The following is an 18,587-nucleotide window of genomic DNA, read 5'->3' as shown; positions in this document are numbered from 1 at the left end:
TACATTCAAGACCAAGCAAACTGTTGAATATATATCGCAATTAAATTATTAGGGCAGGGAACTGATTACTGCAGAATCTGTTAAATTGGTTGAAGATACTATAAACTAAGCTAGTCACAGACTGATTATGTGGAGTGCGTAGTGAAGTGATTTAATGGTTCTGTGTATGCAATGACAGTTCTGTGGCAATACCCCCCAGGGGTCTCATGGTTCTTTCGTGAGTTTGTGCGTGACGCACACGGAGTCCCAAGCTATTGCAGCTCATTCTTCATTTCCTAGCTGCATTTCCTTTCCCCTACTCCCTCACTCCCTATCCCCACTTCTTCCCCATCACCACCTCCTTCCCCTCTCTCGGTGTTCTGATTTATGTCGACCTGGCTATTCCCCTGGTTTCCTGTATTCGTTGCAATTTTGTTCCTTTTGCTTGTTTTTTCAGCCTTTTGGCGTTTAGGTTCCCACTTGAGGTTTGATCTCCACTTCAAAATTTGGTGTTTTTAGTGTGAGCCATATGAGGAAGAACTCGCTGCCTAGCATCTACGGTGTGGATTCCTCTCCCCCCTCCCTTCCCCGCTGCAGCCCTCTTCCACCCTGCTAGGTCACCAGCACACGTAGCCAGTCCATGTCGTGGGGCTGTTATGTACTCATATGGCTGAGCCCCCTGACAACACAGGGATCACAGTACTGGTACCTGAGCTGTTCCCTCCCCGTGTCTGCCAAGGAGTTGCTGCTTGTCTTCTTCGAGCATCGGAATTCCCAGCATCGACCGCCGTGCCAGAAGGCCCGTGCTGTGGCTGGGTGGCGCCCATGGGGAGAGCCCCTGGTCAGAGTGGGTGGTATCAGGGCGGCTGCTTGGTGCATGAAGCGTATCAAGCTGCAAAAATCTGGCCGTTCTTACATGGCTATCTCTTCAAATGATGAAGGATTCTTTAATACTGCATCAAATGACCTGGCAGCCTTCCCTTCTCTGGCTACCCCATGGGAGGAGGGCCAGGCTTGCCATCTTGGGCTGAAACCCTTTCCCCCTTACCTCATCTGAACTAGGATGGATGAGGACACCTTCACCACCACAAAGCCATTGTTTTTTGTGGAAAATATCGAGGACAAGTTTGGTAAAGTGGAGTCTATTGTGTAAGATGCGGTTGGGCTCCCTGTTGATCAAAGCTTCTTCTGCCACCCAGTCCGCAGCTCTTCATGCCTTTGACTGTCTTGGCAATGTCCCAGCGTCTGTCACTCCTCACCAATCTCTGAATATGGTCCAGGGAGTCATTTTTCATAGGGACTTCATCCTGCAAACTGATGAACTCCAGGCCAATCTGGAGCAGCATGGCATTCATTTTGTTCGATGTGTGCAGAAGGGTCGCAAAGACAACCGCACCAATACTGGTGCTTTCATTCTGGCTTTTGAGGGGGATAACCCTCCCAGAGAAGGTCAAGGTTATGTGCTACAGATGCGACGTGAAGCCGTACATCCCTCTACCTAAGTGGAGCTTTCGGTGCTTGCATTTTAGGCATATGTCTTCCCGCTGTACAGCGGACCCTTTGTGTGGTGACTGTGGCCACCCAGCCCATGAGGGAAGCCTTTGTGTTCCACCGTCTGAGTGTGTCAATTGTGCTGACTGCCACTCCCTTCACTCACCGGATTGCCCAGCTTATAAGAGAGAAAAGAAGATACAAGAATACAAGTCCCTGGATTGCCTGTCTTACACTGATGCTTGCCACAAGTATGAGAGACTCCATCTGGTGTCACTGTCTTCAACATCTGCCTCTGTTACTTCCTTTCCTCCTCCTCCTCCTCCTCCTCCTCCTCCCTTGTCCTTACCCCAGCCCCACCTCACTCTCCCCTCGACCTTCCCTGCAATTCCCACAACTTCCCATCAGGGAATCCCTCCCTCTCCCCTGCCGAAGAAGTGGCTCCCTTCTTCGGCATTCCCCTGCCGAAGAAGTGGCTCCCTTCTTCGGCATCTGCTGGTGATCGGGCTCCCTCCCAGGAACCCTCTCTCCGGCCAGAAGATTCTCACCACTACTCGGCCACGAGGCACACCATCTGTGCACCCCAAGGTTGCCTGCTCTCTTTCGGTCCCCAGTCTTGCAGACGCCTGTACTCCCCCTGTGTCTTGCCCTGCTCCACCTCAGAAAGAGAAGAAGAAGAAGAAGAAACATAAATCTCAAGACAAGGTGCCCTCGGAGGTGCCAACTCCCCTCTCGCAACATGAGTCTGACATCTTATTTATGGATGTCACCCCATCCTTGTAGGTGACAACTACTGACAAAGTGACCTGACCTCCTCCTCGGCTCCTTCATGCTTACCTTGGATTCAAGCCACACGATCATCCAGTGGAACTGCAATGGATACTATCGTCACCTACCGGAAATGCAACGTCTTGTCTCATCTTATTCTGCGTTCTGACTTGTCCTCCAAGAAACGCATTTCCGTGATGGCCACTCTCCAACTTTACGTGGTTATCAGGCATTCTATCGAAATTGTGCTGGCCCTGAGATAGCATCTGGTGGGGTCTGCACTTTGATTCGCTCCGATGTCCTTAGTGACTGGATCCCCATACTTACCACCTTGGAAGTGATGGAGTGCAAACGACTCCAGCAATCACCCTTTGCAATGTCTACTTCCCTCCAGGTCGGCCACTTGCTTATGTTGCACTATTTAGCTTAATCTATTAACTCCCACCCTCGTTTCTCCACCTTGGGGATTTCAATGCCCACTATCCACTGTGGGGGAGTGTCACTTCAACGGGTCGGGGTATCCTAATCAACCAACTTATCACGGACTTCGATTTGTCTCTCCTCAACGATGTTTCCCTTATCCACTTCAGTGCTGCTCATGGCACTTTCTCTCCTATTGATCTCACGATCTCCTCCCCTGCCCTTGTGGCTTCCCTACATTGGTCATCCCATGATGTCCTTTGTGACAGTGACCACTTTCCAGTGACACTATTGTTCCTGTTGCCACCAGGCAGACAGGCCCCGATGTTGGGCATTCCGCAGGGCCAATTGGCCTTTATCCATGTCTGCTATCCGCTTTAATAACTCCCTCTCGAATTCCATTGATGTAGTCGTGCAAGACATCTCTGCTGCTCTTCCTCATGCTGCTGAAACTGCTGTCCCCCTATCCACAGGGCCCCCTTGTCATAAGCCGATACTGTGGTGGACCAAGGACGTCGCAGTCGCTGTCCAGGATCGCCGACTCACGCTGCAGCGATTTAAGCGACACCCTTCCCAGACCAACCTCCTCATTTTTAAGCGTCTCCGTGCTAAGGCTCGTTACCATATTGAGCGGAGTAAAAAGGAATGCTGGGAGCACTATGTTTCCTCCCTGGGGACGTGTGTCTCTTTATCGCAGGTTTGGTCAAAGCTCCGTAGCATTCTGGGCTGCCAGCAACAGTCAACTGTCCAGGGTCTGAACCTCCAAGGAGCTCTGTGCACCAATCCATTGGTCCTTGCGGAACACCTTGTGACACACTTTGTGATGGCATCGTCGTCTGCTTCCTACCCTCTTACCTTTCTCCAGCAGAAACTCGGAGTTAAGCAGACCCCCCCCCCCCCCCCCCCTCCATTTCATCCTGCACCACGTTGAGCCCTATAATGCACTTTTCGCTGAATGGGAATTGGTGCAGTCTCTTCGCTCTTCCCAAGACACAGCCACAAGGCCAGATTCCATTCACAATCAGATGATTCAACACTTGGATGTTCCCCAGAAGCAACAGCTCCTCAGGGTCTTCAATCACATCTGGCTCACAGGTGCTTTTCCGTCAAAATGGCAAGACAGTATAGTTATCCCAATTCTTAAGCCTGGAAAAAACCCTATGTCTCTAAACAGCTACTGCCCCATTAGCCCTACAAATGTGCTTTGTAAACTGCTCGAAAGGATGGTCAACTTCAGATTATGTTGTGCACTCAAATCTCAGGGCCTTGTGACCTCTGTTGGGCCTCTGGTTACGCCGGCATTGTATGTTGATTATGTCTGCATCTGGTGCAGCTCCCACTTGGTGACGTTTGCCGAGCACCAGCTCCAAGGTGCCATCTGATGGGCCTCTGCGTGGGCCACTGCCCATGGCTTCCAGTTTTCCCCTCCAAAAGCGGGTTATGCATGTTTGTCGTTGACCCACAGTACACCCTAATCCAGAACTTTATTTAGGCAACCAGCTCCTCGATGTTGTAGCACAGTCCCATTTCTTGGGTCTTATTTTTGATAACTAGCTGACGTGGCTGTCCCACCTCCGCCACCTAAAGACTACATGCATGCGGAAGCGTAATGCTCTCCACCTCCTGGCCCACACATCTTGGGGTGCAGGCCGTTCCACTCTTCTCCATCTTTACCATGCTCTGGTCTTGTCCAGACTCGAATCTGGTGGTCAGGTTTATATCCTGCAGCTCTTTCCATTTTGAAACTCCTTGACCTTGTCCATCATTGTGGAGTGCATCTGGCTACTGGTGCCTTTCGCACTACTCCTTTTGATAGTCTCCTCACAGAAGCAGGGATTCCCCCTCTACACATCCACAGAGCCAGCTCCTTGTTTCTTATGCAGTCGCCATTCGCCAGTTCCCTGACGATCCTGTGTACCCTGTTCTTTTTGCCTATGAGGATTGTCTCCCTCGTAACATCCGCCCGTGGGTGGGATTGCCAGTTGGCATGCATCTAATTACCCTCTGCCAGGGTCTCCATCTGCATTCATTGTACTGGACGGTGCCTAGACCACGGATTAGGACCGATCTCTTCCAGGGTCCTAAGGTCTCCTGTGGTTTACCGGCATCTTGTATGTGCCATCCTTGCAGAGTTCCAGGGTGCCACCATCTTTTACACTGATGGTTCTAAGACTATTTATAAAGTGGGATATGCTTTCATGTCTCCTACTGGCTTCCAGCACCATTTATTGCCGGGATCATGTATTATGTTAACAGCAGAGCTTCCAGCCATTCACAGGGCAATCCTTTTTGTTTCTCAGGCCTCCCTCCATAGTGTTTTAATTTGCTGTGACTCCATGAGCAGCCTGCAGGCTATCGATCAATGCTACTCTTGCCACCCCTTGGTTTCTGCCATCCATGACCTTCCCTCTGCCCTTGAGCATGCCGCCTGTTCAATTGTCTTTCTCTGGGTCCCAAGTCATGTGGGAAACCCAGGGAATGAATTGGCTGACTGTTTGGCTAGAGAAGCAGATACTTACCCCTTTTTCTTCCATGATTCTAGCTGCGGATATGCTAATCTATGTCAAATCTCTCTTTGCCCAACAGTGAAATCCCATCTGGAGTGCTACTGCTCATAGTAACAAACTCCCCACAGTCAAAGAGTCTACTGCAGTTTGGGGCACTTCTTTCTGCCCCTCTCAGAAAGAGTCCACTGTTTTATGCCGTTTATGTATTGGCCATACCCGGCTCACCCATCGTTTCCTCCTATGTAACGACCCACCCCCACAATGTGGTTGCGGCGCCAGACTGACGATAGCTCACATGTTGGTGGCATGTCTCCTTCTTTCGACCCTTTGTACTAAGTATAGTCTTCCTGCTTCCTTAAATTTAATATTAGCAGACGATCCATGGATGGTTGACCTGGTTCTCGATTTTCTCTGTGAAAGTAGTTCTTATTTTCAGATAGAAGGTTCTCCTTTAGTTTTGGAGCAGGGGTGGGTTAGTTGTGGTTGAGACTACTTTTGCAGTCTTCATGGTCTGTGACCCCATGACCACCCCCCTTTTTTTCCAGTTTTTAGATTTGGCCTCACCTTTTATGCTTTTACTGTGTGTGTTTAATGTTAATTCTTTTATAATTTGACGCCTCTGACTGAATCCATCCACTTTTAACAGACACCCTTTCTTATGTAACCCACTTTGGAATCGTGGGACTTACGACCCCGCTGTTTGGTCCCATACTCTCTCAATTAATTAATCAATCAATCTGTGGCAATATTGAGACCAAACGCTATTGGCAGTGGCTAATTAAGGAAAAGGATACACACACAACCAGTTACCAATAATTTATTTAAAGAAAAATACAGTAAAATTTTCATTTATGCTTGTAAAACACAACCACCCCTGCAGAATTTACCATGGCAACTTGACCACTTCCAAGTATTTGTTACATTAATAAGACGTTATTACAAATCTACAAAAAATAATTTTAAAAAGTCAAGTAACTCTGATGAAATTTACCCTTTTACGATAAGAAATGATATCTTTATAATCAGCTGTTTACAAAATGTATGGTTTTTTTTTTAAATGAAATATGGTAAATCAGCCATATACAAGCAATATAATCAAGAGATTACTTTTGCTGACCAATGCCTTGAAATCACCATTTAATTAAAACTCAGACCCTCCAAAAGGAATCGAAAAATTACAATAGTTGGGATACAACATGTGAAAGAGTTAACCACTTCAGCAACAAATCCATAGTAGGTCCCTCTTATCAAATTGCTTCAGATTCGCTTTGGAATCTTTGCAGGTGGAGATGTATTTCTTTTGGGTATTCATATCAAAAAGGAGTTGTGTCCACAGCCAATAACCCTTATACGAGGGCCGTTCAATAAGTAACCTCCGGTTGATTTAAAAAAATACACCAAGTTAAATAAAAATATTTTAATATATACATCTTACAACTACATCTTTGCACTATTTTTCTACATAGTCTCCATAGCGATTGAGGCACTTATTGTATCTCTTCACAAGCTTTGAAATTCCTTCTGCATAAAAATCACCCGCTTGTGCCTGGAGCCAGCCTGTGACCGCATCTTTGAGCTCTTCGTCGTCATCAAACCGCTGTGACCCGAGCCATTTCTTCAAATGCATGAAGAGGTGATAATCACTTGGCACCAGGTCTGGGCTGTAAGGTGGATGGTTGATAACGTCCCACTTGAAGGACTCAAGAAGGGCCGTTGTTCTGCGTGCAGAGTGAGGACGGGCGTTATCGTGCAAAAAAACGATACCGGAAGTCAGCATACCACGGCGTTTGTTCTGTATAGCCCGTCGTAACTTTTTTATTGTTTCACTGTACACGTCTTGATTAATGGTCGTACCACGTTCCATGAATTCAACCAACAACACCCCTTTGGCATCCCAAAACACTGTTGCCATCAGTTTTCTGGCAGAAAAATCTTGCGAGGCTTTTCTTGGTTTGGTAGGCGAATTTGAATGTGCCCACATCTTTGATCGTTCTTTTGTCTCAGGGTTCACGTACGTAATCCAGGTTTCGTCACCGGTCACGATTCTGTTTAACAATGGTTCTCCTTCGTCCTCATAACGTGACAGAAAGTCAAATGCAGAGGCCATTCTTTGAGTTTTGTGGTGGTCGGTAAGAATTTTGGGCACCCATCGTGCACAGAACTTACGGTAACCCAATCTTGCTGTCACTATCTCGTACAAGAGAGTCTTAGAAATCTGTGGAAAACCAGTAGACAACTCCGACATTGAGAAAAGTCGATTTTCACGAACTTTTGCATCAACTGTCTGAACGAGTTCGTCAGTCACCAATGATGGTCTACCACTCCTCTCTTCATCATGAACGTTTTCTCGTCCACTTTTAAATAAACGTACCCATTCACGGACAACTCCTTCACTCATAACTCTTGGTCCGTACACGGCACAAAGCTCAAGATGAATAGCTGCTGCAGAATATCCTTTGGCTGTAAAAAACCTTATGACAGCACGCACTTCACATTTGGCGGGGTTTTCTATTGCAGCACACATTTCAAACTGCCACAAAAACTAAACTAGCGCAGGTACGATGTTCACTCGACCACGGCTTGATGCCGACTGACCTGTTGAGTGCGTGAACGCACAGATGGCGTCGCTACTCCCCCCACAACCCGCACTGTGACCAATCGGAGGTTACTTTCTGAACCGCCCTCGTACATATGAACAAGATTGTTTTCTTATTTAAGTGCAGAGCAATCCCTGGTTGCACAGCCAGTACATTCCAAGAGTAAAGCCAAAAAAATAAACATGAAACAATGAAATGTAACTGATAATTACTTTATATCTAAAAACAAAGATGATGTGACTTACCGAACGAAAGCGCTGGCAGGTCGATAGACACACAAACAAACACAAACACACACACAAAATTCAAGCTTTCGCAACAAACTGTTGCCTCATCAGGAAAGAGGGGAAGGAGAGGGAAAGACGAAAGGATGTGGGTTTTAAGGGAGAGGGTAAGGAGTCATTCCAATCCCGGGAGCGGAAAGACTTACCTTAGGGGGAAAAAAGGACAGGTATACACTCGCACACACACACATATCCATCCACACATATACAGACACAAGCAGACATATTTAAAGACAAAGAGTTTTTCAACCCTTAGGGGGAAAAAAGGACTCTTTGTCTTTAAATATGTCTGCTTGTGTCTGTATATGTGTGGATGGATATGTGTGTGTGTGCGAGTGTATACCTGTCCTTTTTTCCCCCTAAGGTAAGTCTTTCCGCTCCCGGGATTGGAATGACTCCTTACCCTCTCCCTTAAAACCCACATCCTTTCGTCTTTCCCTTTCCTTCCCCTCTTTCCTGATGAGGCAACAGTTTGTTGCGAAAGCTTGAATTTTGTGTGTGTGTTTGTGTTTGTTTGTGTGTCTATCGACCTGCCAGCGCTTTCGTTCGGTAAGTCACATCATCTTTGTTTTTAGATATATTTTTCCCACGTGGAATGTTTCCCTCTATTATATTGATAATTACTTTAGTCTAACAAGGCAGCATCCATACAGGAAGAATACACAGCTTGATGTGCACTACATACACCCATAAAATGCTACCAGTGTTTAACATAAAGAATGTACCATGAAAATACAGACTCACATTGTGTGCACTTCACTATGACATTCATCAGTATGAAGCGAAATATATCCACATTCCTCACTTGATGCTGGACACACCGGTTAAGCTCAACAGACTCCTAAGGCTCCACTCAAGGCTAAACACGCTTAGCAGTCATGCCATTACATTTGTCTGTCATACTGCTTCCACTGGGAAGAATTCGCACTCTGTACCATACAGTGACTTCCAAAACATAGGTGACTCATTAACAACTGCCCAGTCTCTACAGTCAGGAGCACCAACCATACTGTCTAGTCTGATCAGAAGTTACCATTCCACACACACATCCACTCCAGTCACACAACCCGCTCCACTTTTCTGCTTCAGAAGCGCTAGCCAGCAATGGAGCCAACTTTTGTAACAGTTCAGAATATTGTTACTGACTTCCATGTTAAGAAAATGATTTTCGTGCATATTTTACATCAGTTGTTAGATATGGTATAATTTTTGAGGTGTTGGAAAAAACAGACTACCTCAGTGCGTCCAAGCTACAGAAAAAAATAATCGTGATGGGAATAAAAATAGGAGATTATGCAAACCATCATTAAAAAGTCTCGGCTTAATAATTCCTAATATGTTTACATATGAAACATTCGTTTTCGAGTAAAAAAAAAACACAACTTTTTTTGAAGGATATTCTTTTACACATGCTTATGAAGTGAGGCTTATATCAGACTGCATGTTGCTCTGTCAAAACTTAACATTGCTTTAAAGCTTAGCAGTAAAATGCAGTCAAATTTCAAAGACTACAAGCCCAAAATTACAGAAGCAAATGTTAAAAAGTACTTAAAAAGCTTATGTTATTACAGTGTGGAAGACTTCAAACAATGGAAAATCCAGGATGGAATGTAACAATATTATGAAAAGGAAGACAAGTAGGAACTGTTATATCCAATATGAGAAAGCATTCTTAAAGCAAAAGCTGCTGAACTAATTGTCTTCAGCATTTGTAAAGTGTGATGTTCCCAGCTTAGTTTGCAGTATAAGTGAATGCTCAGGAATTTGGTTCTATCGACTCTCAGTAACTGTTGCTTACTGAGTGTCATTCAGTATTCCCCTGTATTTTGTGACTTGATCTACATTACATAAAATTTGTCTTGATTAGATTGACAGTGAGAGAATTAACAATAAACCAGTTAAAGACTTTGATAAAATGATGTTTGTGACTGTTTAACAAGTTTTCTGCAGTGCTGGTGGTGGTAACAAACATGCTAAATATGCACCTGACTCTCATTTACAGCTGCAGATAGATCATTAGCATATAGTGGAAACAATGAAGGACGCTGGACAGGACTGTGGGGAACTCCATTATGTATACAGTAAACTCTCGCTAATCCAGTCCTTGTTAGTCTGGCATCTCAGTAATCATTCCTACATACAGCCTCTAGTTGATGACACATACAAAATGAGTTCTCATGTCCATCAATGTTGTTGGTTAATTATAATGTGAAACAATGCTGTATGTGTTTGAAATTGTGGCTTTCTTTACTGTTCAGTATCACGGCTACTGAACGGAGACACATTTTGCTAGACCTCAAGCAGAAACTCAAAATTAGAAATAAGTTGAACTGAGGTTCTTCGCAGAAAGTGCTGCTGTTGAGTACAGTGTTAGCTGAGCAACTATTTATGACAGACGAAGAGGTAATCAGAAGTGTACAGGAAAATTATGATGAAAGTGATGAAGAAGAGGACATAGTAGGAGACAACATGAAAGTATCTCACACTGCCAGTGCTGAAACTGCAGACATCTTCCTGCAGTACATTATGCAACAATGAGAATCATGCAGTACCAATATAATGCTTGTGTGATAAAGCAGACTGCTGTTGCTTATTATCATTGCAGCAACTAAAAATTTGGGACATGTTTCATAGGGAGTGATGCTGCTGTTTAAGTACACACTAAAGAACCCAGTTTTTATGAAAATGAATGTGTCTTTGGATTTAATCCCTATGTCTGTACACTAAATTTAAGACACTCTGAATAATCGGCATTTCTGCTAATCAGGCACCCGTATGTCCAAGGAGTGGCCAGAGTAGTAAGAGTCTAGTGTAATATCCCAGTCTGGCATGGCAACTACTCTTGATTTCCAAACCACAGCTTCCAGAAGTACTTTATACTTTGTATTAGTGAGATAAGATTTCAGTATGTTACTTAATCTGCCCCCAATGCCATACTAATGGCCTCTCACTAACAGTACTTGGTACATCATGCAATCGGTAGATGTAGTCAGATCACACAACGTACCCGCTGGTGAACTGTTTTTCTTTAGGGACTCTTAAGATATCTTCCACAAATGAGTTGATTGTCTAGGTTGTTGGGTTGTTCCTGGCAGTGGAGCAGGAGTGGTGTGCACTGTGACAGGAATGCACCAACACAAGCATGTGGCATCCAGTTTCATCCCGTTGCGATGGCGAAAGCAGTGCTGCCAGTGCCCAGCAGCATCACTGACCACACTGTTTGTGCAGTGTTGCTCATTTTGAGCATGGCTGCTAGCAGATTCAGAAAGTGGGTGTGTAGGTCACGCTTGATTGTACCGTAGATGCATGTAGGGGAGGCACCACCAGCTCTGCACAAAGTGTGTGAAGTTGCGTGGAGTCACACTGCGGTCATCTGACAGTAGAACTGCTGACAGCATCAGAGCCTGTCTGCAGGAAAGGAAGGTGGGTGGAGGTGGCACGTGGACACTCCCACAGTGATGGATGATGCTCTGCTCCCTGGACCCACTGGTTAGGCCACCAGAACAGCTGCTGAATGATGGTGCCCCGGCTCCCCATCAGTTTTGTCCAACATCGAGGCTGGACGACTGCGAACTGAGTAGGTCACCTACCGCCAGAACAGAAGTAATATTTATATGTGGCCGGCCCATGTACCTTGTTACTGTGAGGTGCCAATGGCATCACTTGGCCTGCCATTCTTGTCTGTTCAGCTCCTCTGGTTACCCTGGTTGCAGCTCAGAAGTGACCTGCTAGGGCGGTGGCGTGTTTATTTTTCTGAGTCAGTATACTGAATAGTTTACTTTGTTCGACTAATGCCTTCTTACTCCTCTCTGTATGGTCATCACAGTGATGGCATCCCTCTCTCCCAGTGACGTTCATTCTGCTGCATTGGTGTCTTGGACACCCAGCTCTTGTGATTTGTAGCAATTAACTTTGTCTTGTGGCTCTACTACATGCAATATCAGTGGTCCTCTCTTGTTGGCATTTCACCTGGCTGCTGCTTACTGTCTTGCTTTGCTCGCCATTTGCTCTACCAGGGGAAGACTTCAAAATTTTATTCCGTGCACATCTTATTACTCTGTGGCACTTCAGTTCATTGCTGAGTTAAGGATATGGCTTAGAGTGGTATTTTGATAGCTTGCTCCAGATAATGTCAAAGCCTGATGAAGGTCAATTTGTAAATAATGGATATAGAAGATAATGTCATTTCATCAAAACTGTTTGTAACTTGTATTTGAGAATTGCAATGCTGATTTGTCGTACAGGTTATCTGCTCATTACCACTTATGAAGTATTTATTGAATATCTGCAAAATCTCTCGGTTGTCAATAATTTCATTATTTTGTTGTTAAGGGCAATATAGGAAACCTTGAGGGAGCAGTACATATTTAATATTTTATAACGTTCCACATAATTTTGATTTTGTTACATTAATAATTGATTTTGTCCAACAAGTGCATATTTTTTGCATTTTCAGTAACCTCAGATGCTTACAATACATTTTGTAGAAGTTCTTTTTTCACAGGGTTATTTAAAGATTGGCATTCAAGGTATAGGTCTTGTTTCCTTTTACAGGGTTTTTTGGCCTGCACTCTGTAGATTCTTTTTGGGAATATGTTTCTAAACAGCAATGCAAATTCATCACTAAAAAATTGTTACGGCTGTAATTGGTAAGAATGCAGCTTTTATCTTGTGAAGAATGTGATGGATTTGAAACAAAATGATTATTGTTAACTATTTCCTTTGGGCTATTTTGAGCCAGTAAATTAGCGTGATCAGATTGGTGGAGCCATTTAAGAGCAGTAAGCTTCGTTTGAGCTGCTGCAATTAGAAGGGTATCTAACGCTTTTTTCATGACCTGTTTAAGTGCATTCTGTGGTTAGTAAACAAGTTTCTACAAAAATTACTTACACCTACAACATAAATATTATTGAAAAGCTTGCAAGTTGTATTTATTTTGTTGTTTGTGAAATATTGTCGTTTACATAGGACTGGGGGATCAAGTCACATCCCTAGGGCATATTCACAACAAATACCTCGAAGTGATGAAGCACCAAATTTTTTCCTTGAGCATTCGAGTGATATTGTAATCTTCATTGCAGGTTGTGTTGTTAGAACCACCTATTAGGATAACATAATCATTTTTTATGCTTTCAGGAATGCAGCTCAGTATGACTTCTTGAATTTTAGATTAAGATTTCATGATTCCACAAACTTCAGCACTTCTAAAATTGAATTTAAAAATTTTGGCTGTACCTCCCCAATTACTGTTTTCAACAATATGTACATGTTGTTTTGTGACAGGTGGTGTTCTTCCTGACCCCCTCCCCTCACCCCTTATCCAACTGTCACTCTCTACAGCAGAATGCTTATTGTTTCTGGAACTTCTAATTCTGATTATTGGAATTTTAGGACGTGGCCCAACCAACTTAACTTTTTTCCAACAACTTTCACTTTTTCGCACTGGGACATTAGCTGTGGTCCTTTTAATGCTTGAATTATTTTTGATACCGACCAAGCCACTGGGATACTGTTACTAGAAGAAAGGAGATTAAATTAGAAGAAAGAAGATTAAATTTGTTCACATTCAAGAAACTTCTTTCTTTTATTTTAGGTGATTTCTTCAATTCTGGCAATTTATCGACCCCCACCTTGTGGCAGTCCATGCATATTTTGCTTTGACCTTAGAAGCATATTTTCATACTCCAGACAGCAATTCTCTCTTCGTAGACTGTTGATTGCACACTGTACACTTGAAATGCATGCATTAAACTTCAAGCATTCACGTTTGCATTTCTATCTTTTTGGCTGCATTGCTGGAATTTGTTTTAGCAATAAAGTCACTCACACCTATACACATAGCCATCTCGAAACATTGGTTGAAGGAATAAACAAATAGAGTCATCTTTCTCATCAAATTCTTTGTGCATGATTCTGAAGTGAACTGTGATTTACCTCCCTTTTTGTATTGTTTTCTTTCCAGTCTCCTAATGTATTCTGAAACCAGTGGAGTACCATTACGTATCGAGTGTGTTCATGCTAGGCTTCTTGAATGCTGTGATAAGAGAGAAAATTACAATATGTGTAAAAAATTTCAGTACAGAATGGAATAACATTGTCATGCCCACAGTGGAGCACCACAACTACTACTATTGCAGACTGCCTTATCACAAATGCATAAAGTTTTTCTGTTCTTTTTGTAATTGTAATCATCATCATCCACATTTCCAGATAAAGGGCTCCCTTTTTTGTGTACTATAGTTTTCAGCTATACGCATCCATGTTGCTGCTTCATTTTACTATTTTCATATCCCCAACTCCCGTTAGGCTCTCTCTTCTTTCATTTCTTTGAATCCAACAAAGAACTTTCTTTGTCCATACACCATCTGTTCACTGATTTCATGCCCCACCCACCCCGTATCATTTTCATTACAGTTATAATTATATCTACCACTCCATTCTGTTTCCTGTTTCATTTGATTGTTTCTCTGTCTGTCCCAGTGATTCCCAACATTTATCTCCAAAACCCTAAGTTTCTGAATGATTTCCACATTAAAAGTTATCACCTCCATAGGTCGGTGGTTAGCATAGCTTGCTGCTATGCAGAGGATCTACATCTACATAGTTCCTCTGCAATTCACACTTAAGTGCCTGGCAGAGGATTCTTTGAACCATTTTCATACTACTTCTCTACCATTCCACTCTTGAATGACGCTTGGGAAAAAGGAACACCTAAATCTTTCTGTTCGAGCTCTGATTTCTCTTATTTTATTATTATGATCATTTCTCACTACATAGGTGGGTGTCAACAAAATATTTTCGCATTCGGAAGAGAAAGTTGGTGATTGAAATTTTGTAAATGTATCTCGCCGTGAAGAAAACCGCCCTTCTTTCAGTGACTACCACCTCAACTCGCATATCATATCAGTGACACTCTCGCCCCTATTGCGCAATGACACGAAATGAGCTGCCCTTCTTTGCACTTTTTCGATGTCCTCAATCAATCCTACCAGGTAAGGATCCCACACCACACAGCAATATTCCAGCAGAGGATGGACAAGTGTAATGTAGGCTGTCTCTTTAGTGGGTTTGTTGCATCTTCTGGGTTTGGTTCCCAGTACTGACAAGGATTTTTTCTTGCTGTAAGGGCTGGAATGTGGTGCACTCAGCCTTGTGATGACAATAATTGATTAATTATTAAGGAGCTATTTGAGTGAGAAGTAGCAGCTACCAGGTGAAGAAAGCTGACAACGGCTGGGAGAATGATGTGCTGTCCCTGCGCCCCTGCATACTGCATTCTATGACATCATTAGCAGAGGATGACAAGGGGGTCGATCACTCTCGGTCAGGGTCAGAACATGGAGCTTTATTTTTTGCTGTGCTTGCCTCATTAAAAGTCCATACCACACAGTCATAATTAATAAAGGATAACATACACTGATTGTAAACTGTCCGTTTCACACACATTAGAAGCTTAGCTTTGAAAGCTCATGTGATCACCCTTACTTCAATATGATTCTTTTTTTTTCTCAGGTTGAAAGACTTGCTTCTTGTCAAATTATGCAATTAGATTTGGTGTTTCCATATTGTTTTAACACCACTTATTAACTTATTTAGAAAGTATATTACTATGAATGTTTTAGCCATATCCACCAAAAGGGAATCTATGCTCATTAACTGCTTACTGCATTACTTGAAGGTCAGTAGTTGGCCATCATTCATTATTTGAAAACTGAGAGCAAATCACGCAAATTTATCCATGCAGGGTCACCTTCCAAGACTCATCACCCTGTTTTTTGTTTGTTACTGCTTTCTGTTGTGTGTCTACATAGAAGCACAGTCTCTGCAGCAAGTAAATGATGTAGTAATTAATTGACATTATTTTTTATGCTAGCTGTTATTGTGATTTTCTTACAGTCTGCCCTCTGTTGAAGTTGCCAGTTATCTACACTCTGAATCACCTATCTTGAGAAATGTGCCTTCACCGTCACCTCTGTTAGTCTGACCCTTGTGTCAGAATAATGTATACCAAATCTCCATCATCAATTTGACCTATTTTATCTCTATTATTTAGGCATTTTAGCCATAGCTTTCTTTCCTTGAGACTTTGTCATCAGCTTTTACAAAAGATTTGTACGAAAGTTCTGGTAGAATGTAAATACTTTATGAATGAAGGAGTACACTCACTAAAGAACAGAAGCATTGAGTTGTCAACTGGCACACACAACTCAACATTACTGTTTTTCGATGAGTGGTTTCTTTTATTCCTGAAGCTTTTAGGAAAAATATATACAAACTGATCTCTGATGTTATAATGATTTTTTTTTCCAGCTATTATGATGCAGAAGAAGCTACTTACCGCACTGGAAAATGGAAAGGATCAGAACGTGCCTACATTGACAATGTGCGATTGTGTGGTGCTGTTGGATCTTCCAAGAATAAGGCGTGTATTACGTTTAGAATTAGGGTAGGTTTTTCCCAGTTGCATTTGTTCAGCCAAAACTTCTCTAACATAAGCTCATATCAAACAAATTATTTGGAAACTGTAGCAAAAGATACATTGCTACTTACTGTGAAGTAGACATTTTAAGTTGCAGACAGGCACAATTAAGACACTTGAATAAAGCTTTCGCCCACAGCAAAAGAGAAATACACACCATTCATACACACAAGAAAGCACACCTCATGCACACATGGCCGCCATCTCCAGCATCTTGGGCCAGAATATAGCTATCATATAGGATGCAAGCAACAATCTGGAGGGGGCAGGTAAGGGAAAATGTATGAGAGCATGTGTGCTTGGGGGGGGGGGGGGGGGGGAGAGAGAGAGAGAGAGAGAGAGAGAGAGAGAGAGAGAGAGAGAGAGAGAGGTGAACACTCTCTGGCGGAGTGTGCAGGGGCTTGAAAGCCAACAGGTGCAGCGTCAGGAGGTTATGGGGCAGGGAAATGAGGGAAAAAGTGATGCGTGAGGAAAGATGGACGGGTGCATTGGTGCAGGGTGGCAAACAAAGAGGATAGTATGCAAGAATGGGGAGGAGATGACAGAACAGCGGAGGTGGAGACTGTTGGGTGGAGGATGTTGGAATAATATGTTACTATAGGTTGAGGCTGGGATAATTACAGGAACCGAGAATGTGTTGTAAGGATAACTCTTGTCTGCATAGTTCAGAAGAGCTGGTGGTGGAGGGGAGGATCCAGATGGCTTGGGTAGTGAAGCAACCATTGAAATCAGGCATATGTTCAGCTGTGTGTTGTGTCACAGAGTGGTCTGCTTTGCTCTGGGCCACAGTTTGGCAGTAGCCGTATGTCCTGGTGGACAGCTGGTTGGTAGTCACACTAATATAAAAAGCTGTACAATGATTGCAGCTGAGTTGGTAAATGACATGGCTACTTTCACAGGTGGCCTGAACCATGAAGGGAAAGGATAAACCTGTGACAGGACTGGAATATTAAGGGTTGAGTGGGTGGATTGCGCAGATCTTGCACCAGGGTCTTCCACAAGGATATGATCCTTGTGGCAAGGGGTTGGGATTGGGAGTGGCGTAGGGATGCACTAGGATGTTGCAGGTATTTCTACCTCCCACCCTCTTTTTCAGCCCTCTGCCAACACACCTGCCCATCTTCCCCCCTCCCCCCTTCCTCTTTCACTCCTTCTTTCCCCTTCTCCCTGCCCCACAACATCCTGATGCTATGATTGTTGGCATTCCAGTCCCTCCACACTCCGTCAGACACTGCTTCTCTCTCTACCCACCTGTACAGTACTGGCCGTGCCTCCCCTCACCCCCCCCCCCCTTCAAATTGCTGCTTGCATCCCACATAATAGTTGTTACCTATCATCAAGCCATGAAATGAGTGACATCCTAGCCAAGATATTCCCACCCTTCCTAAAGTGGTGTTCCGTCACCCACCCAATCCCCGCAACATCCTAGCCCATCCCAATGCCACTTCCAATCCCAACCCCTTGCAACAAGGATCATATCCCTATGGAAGACCCAGGTGCAAGACCTGTCCAATCTTCCCACTTAGCACTTCCTACTCCAGTCCTGTCACACGTTTATCTTTCCTCATCAGGGACTGGGCCACCTGTGAAAGCAGCCATGTCATTTACCAGCTCTGCTGCAATCATTGCACAGCTTTATATATTAGTGTGACTAGTAATCAGCTGTCCACAAGGATGTATGGTCACTGCCAAACTAAGGTCAAGAGCAAAGTAGACCACCCTGTGGCACTACATGCAACAGAACATAATGCTTGATTTCAGTGGCTGCTCCTCTACCGAAGCCATCTGGATCCTCCTCTCCACCGCCAGCTTTTCTGAACTGTGCAGATGGGAGTTACACTTGCAACATGTTCCCCTCTCCTGTCATTATCCCGGCGTCAATCTGTGGTAATGTACTGTCCACACGCCCTCCACCTAACATTTTCCACTCCTTCTGTCCTGTCATTTCCTTCCAATTCTCAACTCCCTCCCTCTTTGTTTGCTACCCTGAGAAAATTTGGGTTATGTCCGACCAGTGACAGCCAATAATTCAACGTACGTGCAGGGTTCTGGCACAAGTTCC

The 18,587-nt window shown here is 43.9% G+C and overlaps 1 protein-coding gene across 1 annotated transcript in view; it reads left to right on the top strand.

The window, feature by feature from the left end:
• Positions 1 to 18,587, top strand: part of LOC126237080 (DNA-directed RNA polymerase I subunit RPA2) — a 213,062-nt gene that overhangs the window by 137,312 nt on the left and 57,163 nt on the right. The window contains exon 16 of the mRNA XM_049946878.1: positions 16,357 to 16,492. Coding sequence (XP_049802835.1) covers positions 16,357 to 16,492 — 136 coding nt within the window. The remainder of the gene's footprint in view (positions 1 to 16,356; positions 16,493 to 18,587) is intronic.

The sequence above is a fragment of the Schistocerca nitens genome, chromosome 2, assembly GCF_023898315.1.
Source record: "Schistocerca nitens isolate TAMUIC-IGC-003100 chromosome 2, iqSchNite1.1, whole genome shotgun sequence".
NCBI classification, from domain to species: Eukaryota; Metazoa; Arthropoda; class Insecta; order Orthoptera; family Acrididae; genus Schistocerca; species Schistocerca nitens.
This window is presented reverse-complemented; position numbering and strand designations above follow the sequence as displayed.